This window comes from Otolemur garnettii, unplaced genomic scaffold, assembly GCF_000181295.1.
Source record: "Otolemur garnettii isolate 467f Iridium unplaced genomic scaffold, OtoGar3 scaffold00249, whole genome shotgun sequence".
Lineage (NCBI taxonomy): Eukaryota > Metazoa > Chordata > Mammalia > Primates > Galagidae > Otolemur > Otolemur garnettii.
This window is the reverse complement of record NW_003852644.1, coordinates 522,120-528,150: the sequence shown is the minus strand read 5'-3', so window position 1 is coordinate 528,150 and position 6,031 is coordinate 522,120. Positions and strand designations below refer to the sequence as shown.

Here is a 6,031-nt window from a genome sequence, read left to right as displayed (position 1 = left end):
GGCGCCTATGGTCCCAGCAACTTGGGAGGCAGAGGCAGGAGTCTCGCTTGAGCCCAAGAGTTGGAGGTTGCTGTGAGCTGTGATGCCATAGCACTCTACCCAGGGGGACAGCTTGAGGCTCTGTCTCAAAAAAAAAAAAAGACAGAAGGTACTGCTTTGCCTCTTCCTCCTCACTTTGTCCATCCTATAGCCTGGGATGTGGATGTGATGGCTGCAACAGCCATTTTGGATCATGAGGTGACTTTGGGAACAGAGGCTACACATAGCAGAGTCTTCACAGAGCACGGATGGCTCCACCAACTGTGACCTATGTCTGTTGGGACTTTTACAGCATAGTAGGATAAGTTCATGAGTGATTTTTTTTTTAAGAGGCAGAGTCTTACTTTATCACCCTCGGTAGAATGCCATGGTGTCACAGCTCACAGCAACCTCTAGCTCTTGGGCTTAGGCCATTCTCTTGCCTCAGCCTCCCAAGTAGCTGGGACTACAGGTGCCCGCCACAATGCCTGGCTATTTTATTGTTGTTGTTATTGCAGTTTGGCCAGGGCCAGGTTTGAACCCGCCACCCTCAGTATATGGGGCCGGCGCCCTACTCACTGAGCCACAGGCGCCGCCCAGTTCATGAGTGGGTTGAGGGGGGGAGGCACAGTTCTTAGTCCTAACATGCTGTGGTGGGTGACCACAGGCTCTGGGCATTCAGGGTACCACAGAAGACAGGAATAGAGTACACTCTCAGGCCAGGGGCTGTTTCACTGACCTCACCACCTCTGTCCCTCCTTTTTGGCATAGGCAGGTGACAGCCCATGATGGGCCCTTAGAGGAGTTACTTATTAGTGCTGCCCTGAGGGAATAACTGTACCTAGCCCTGCCCTCTGCAGGTGGAGGGACCCTCAGAGAGGCAGGGGCTGGAAGTGGAACACAGATATGTCCTCCATTCTTGCCTGCAGCAGCATCAGCCTCCCCGCCCCTCCATCCAGGCACAAGGGACTGTGCAGATAAGCAACTGGGGGGATGCAACACTTTTCCTTGTTACCCATCTGTAACTCCTTCAGGTGGGCCCTGGCTCAGTGTCCCCTCTGCCTCTGTCTCCACCTCCCTGCACACTCCTGACCACTCCTGCACACCTGCACTCAACCATCTGCCTGTTGAGTGCCTTGCCACTGTCCCTTGGCCTGTCCTCCACACCGGAGCCAGGCAAAACTGATTTGTCACTTCCCTGCCTACTGCCCTCCAGGGCTGCTTCTCTCTGATCACTCTCAGGGAAAGCACAAGCCTCTACAGGGTCCTCCCTGCAACTGAGTCTGGCTGGCCCGACCGTCCTCTGGCTCCAAGACAGTAGGACTGCTCAGTATTCTGCAGGTCTTAGCTCAAACCTCTTTTCTCTAGGAGAGGGTGTCCTGAGTCCCTCAACAAGGTAAGGGGCCCTGCTAGACACTCCCGTCCCTAGCACACTCATGCTGCCTGGGGCCACCTGTTTACCACCAGTCCTCCGTGGTAGACAGGTCTCAGACGCACCTAGTACTTTGGACTCCTGGAGGTTGAGATAATCTTCATCTCCTGGGGTGCTCGGATAAAGGCCAGGAGCAAGCTGCCTCAGGGTCCCCATCAGAGCCTTGGGACAAAGGGCACAACCTGCCTCCCACCTCCTTCTCCTACCTCCTTCTCGCTGCAGAATGTGGTGCAGGTGCACAATGTCCAGGATGGCCTCCAGGTGCCGCTCAGAGTAGCCCTTTCTGCGCATGTCCTCTACCGAGTCTGGGTAGATAACCTGGTCACGTAGGGAGCCCACGGACATGTAGGGCCTGTGAGAGAGCTGTGTGTTCACACACTAGACCAGTGTGCATCCCAACACCATGCTCACACACTCAGGCTGTGGCAAGTATTCACATGCTTGCACATAGCTGTGCGCACACACACCATAACGCATCTGCAGGCGCGTGTGTGCATGTACATCCTCCTCCACAAATGAACAGGCTGGGTAGTGCTTTGAGTGCGAAGAGGTGGAGGAGGCAGGGTATAGGCTCTACACCCACTCCCCACCAACAGGCACGCTGGTGGCCCACTCCTCACCTCTGGGGGATGTAGAACATGCGCTGGGGTGGGGGCTTGTAGAGCACGCCTCCATACGTAGGCCAGAGCCCGCCCAGGACCCGGAACAGAGAGCTCTTGCCGCAGCCATTGGGGCCAGTGATGAGCAGGTGCATGCCCTCTTCCACCTGTGGAGGCAGCAGCCTGTGCTTCCCTCCCTGCCTCTGATAGCTCTTGGTGCCCTAGGCTGGCGAGTTGGCCCTTGTCTTCTTGGTAAGAGGAGTGAAGGGCCTGGGGTATGGGGTCCAGTGTCCAGTGTCCTAGGTGAATGAGTGGCCCAGGACACAGTGAAATGGCCAAGACCTGGTCTCATCCCTAAGGCCTTAATATGCCTTAGAGAGCACAGGGCCAGCACAAGAGGAAGGGCCCATTCTGCCACTGCTGAATGAATGGGTGTGTTCCTAGGCAGTATCATCCTTCATCCCATTCACCTCCCACTTCACTGGGAATCCAAGCTTTGCTGAGTCTCAGCCCTCTTTAGGAGAAGTCCTGAAAGGCACTGTCTTTACAGCTCTAGATAGTCTCCCTGCCCCCATGGTCCCCTCTGCCTTCACAGCTACTAACGTACCACAGAGATGCCACTGTGGCCCTGAGCTCAGCATCAGGGACCTCATGTCCCCCAGTTAGCCAACTATAGTTTCTCCACTGGAATTGGGGAAATGCATACTGTAAGAAAAATGCCAGCCTGCAGGGGTAAGGATGGCATGCAAGAACGGGGAACAGAGGAGAGCATAGGCCATGGAATCAGAGATTGCCAGGCCACTGCTGCCACCACTGCCACCCTTAGCCTCTTTCTTCTCTTACTCTCTGTGAGGTCTGCAGTAATGGCAATTTGCACAGGGCTCCTGGGAGGACCCGAGGTCGTTGCCTTTGGCTTACCTCAGGCAATGTTTCTTTTTTTGAGACAGAGTCTCACTTTGTCGCCCTTGGTAGAGTGCCATGGTGTCATAGCTCACAGCAACCTCAAACTCTTGCACTCAAGTGATCCTCCTGCCTCAGCCTCCCAAGTAGCTGGGACTATTGGTGTCTGCCACAATGCCCAACTATTTATTTATTTATTTTTTTAGAGACAGGGTCTCACTTTAGCTCAGACTGGGCTCGAACTCATGAGCCAGGCAATCTGCCGGTCTTGGCCTCCCAGAGAACCTCAGGCAATGTTATAGGTGAAATATATGTTATAGGTGAAATTGTATCCCCCAAATATATCTGTTGGACCCTAATCCCCAGTACTTCAGAGTGTGACCTCATTTGGAAATAGGGTTATTGCAGATGTACATCAGGATTATCCAACCTTTTTTCCCCCAGCCACACATTAAATACACAAATACTAACAAAAGCTGAAGAACAAAAAAGGGTCTGTGTATAATTTTCACATCTGACACCACAGATAAGCAAAACAGGCCTCAAACACCCCTGATACACAATCATGCTGGAATAGGGTGGCCCCCCGACCCCCAATCCAATATGACTTATAGAAAGGGGACATTTGGACACAGACACACCCAGAAGAACACCACATAAAGACAGACAGAAGTCAGGTGATACAGCAGAAGCCAAGGAACTCCAAAGATGGCCAGTAACCCCCAAACCTGGGAGAGAGGCCTGAAATGGATTCTCCCTTACGGCTCTCAGAAGGAGTCACCTTGCTGACACTTCCATCTCAGACTTTTGGCTCCTTAACTGGGAAAGTACATTTCTGATGTTTAAGCCACTGGGTAAGGGCAGCCTCTGGGTACAGACACAGTGACGTGGCTATCACCTCCCCAGGGAGGTGCCTGGTGTGCTGTGCTTAGGGCCATGGTGCCTTTGCCTGCTCATGCTTTCTCAGAGCCAGCCTGGGGACTGCTACCTTGTATCTGCCAGCTACTGACTGCTTCCCCTGTCATCCCTCAAGTGAGTATTATTAAGGGTGACAAGGATACACCACTGCATCATGCTGCTTGGGGTCAGCACGCTGTTTGTCCCCTCTTCTCACCTCTTCTCTGCTTTCTCCTCTCCTGACCAACCTCAGTTGCCCCCCTGCAAAGGGGCCCAAGTTGGTGGAGTAGTCAGAGTTGAACCTGGGCCCTCAAGTCTTAGCTTTCTCAAGAATGCAGGGAGCTGGTGACAGATAATGAAAACAGCAACACTTGGGTGACCCTTGACCAATCCTGGTAATCACTAGTCTCTTTTATCAGCCTTGACTCTATTGCCCAAGAAAAAACAGAGACACGTTGGTCTCTTACCCTGACCTTGGCCCACCTGCCACGTAGACATGGGGGCAATGGCTACTACCAACTCAGGCAGGTGAGAAGCCAAGGACTGAGGCTTATAGCTGTGGATAGGCAGGTGCCCTGGCCCTATCTGCTCAGCCCCGCCTGGTCAGCACTTAGGGCCGGGCTCCCCTTCCCCAGACCTACCCTCATGTTGAGGCTGGCCACCACCACCTCTCCTGTGGGTGTGATGATGGGGATGTTCTCACAGATGATTCCCTGCTCCACGTCTACAACCTGACCTGCAGGGAGGACATGAGAAAGCAGAGGAGGGCTCAGTAGCACTCTGTTGCCTTTTAGTGGGTTCTGCAAGCCCCCCTCAGGTGCAAGCTTGTCTGCCCTCTGTGGCATGCCCGTGGATGCCCAATAGGTACCCTGTGCTCCAGGGCCCCTTCAGAACACGGCCAGTCTTCCAGCAAGCCCAATCCCCACCCTGTGTCTAGCATTATACCTGGGGTTTCCACCCTCTGGGCCTCTGGAACTTAAGGCACCAAGTCCCTCCACTCTTACTCTACACCCTCCCTCCCAGCACTGCCTCCCCCAAGTAGCTCATGCTGCACACAGACTTGGCCTTTCTCTTGCTACCCTGTACTCAGGGGCCACATCTCAGGTTTTTTCAATGAATAATCCAGGTGAGAGCCCTCAGGAAAGTGATCTAGCAGGTTGGCTGGCAGCGACTTCTTTGGGAAGGAAGGGTCTGGACCTGTACCTCATCCTAGAAACCTTCCCCAGGGACCCACTTCAAACCAGCAGATGTCCTCCAAGACCTTGCTGGGCACTCTGACATGGGGATGGGCAGGGATGAGTGGGAGGGGCTAGGGCAGCCAGTCAGCACCTGCAGTAGGAAGGGAGGGACAAGAAGAGCTTCTCCACGGGGAGGGGATGGCCTTACCTTGAATCTTCAGGGGTCCTTCCATGTGGACACCAGACCGCACCATGGCCCCGGACCCTGGCTGAGCATCCTCCAGCTCCCCAGGCCTCTTAAAATGACAGTGTTGGACATCTTCAAACACCTGGAACATCTCATGAACCCGGGCTGTGTAGCCAGCCAGTTCTGTCACCTGTGGAAAGGGTGATCTGGTTCAGCCCCTGCCAGTCATGAGGACAGGAACGTGGCAAAAGTGGGGGCTGGGCTGGGGAGGGTACCTCCTTGTACGATGACATGATCCGCTCAATGGCATCTGCAGCTGCTGTGAGCAGGTTGCGGGCAATGGTGAAGGCCTCGGTGCGCTCACTCACCAGCTCCTCCTCTCTCTTCTCCAAGGCTGCTTTCTTCGTGGCCTCTGAGTCTGTGAAGCATGAGGGGATGGGTGGCAGGTAGGGGCAGAGTCAGCAGAAAGTGAAAAGTAAGCCACTAAAGGGGAAGATGAGTTCGTTCAGCAAGGTATGAGTGCCATGTACAGCCATGTGCCAGAGAGTGATCTCACTTCATGCCATACATGAGAACGAACTCAGAGCAGATCACATGCTGATGGATAAGAGTTAAGTCTAGAAAACTCTGACAAGAAAACAGAGGTAAAGCTTCATGACCTTGTGTTTAGCAATTGTTCTTTAACTATGACACTAAAAGTATGAGCAACAAAAGAAAACCAGATCAATTGAACTTCATTGAAATAAAACACTTCGGCTCGGTGCCTGTGGCTCAAGCGGCTAAGGCGCCAGCCACATACACCTAAGGTGGCGGGTTCGAA

General features: G+C 53.7%; 1 protein-coding gene across 3 annotated transcripts in view; it reads right to left on the bottom strand.

Moving 5' to 3' along the window:
- ABCD1 (ATP binding cassette subfamily D member 1) overlaps positions 1-6,031 on the bottom strand; it is a 20,587-nt gene that overhangs the window by 3,900 nt on the left and 10,656 nt on the right. For all 3 annotated transcript variants that reach the window (XM_003802536.3, XM_012813203.2, XM_012813204.2), the window contains exons 3-7: positions 5,487-5,629; positions 5,233-5,401; positions 4,488-4,582; positions 2,071-2,216; positions 1,657-1,802 (exon numbers count right to left, since the gene is read on the bottom strand). In XM_003802536.3, the coding sequence (XP_003802584.1) occupies positions 1,657-1,802; positions 2,071-2,216; positions 4,488-4,582; positions 5,233-5,401; positions 5,487-5,629 (699 nt within the window). The remainder of the gene's footprint in view (positions 1-1,656; positions 1,803-2,070; positions 2,217-4,487; positions 4,583-5,232; positions 5,402-5,486; positions 5,630-6,031) is intronic.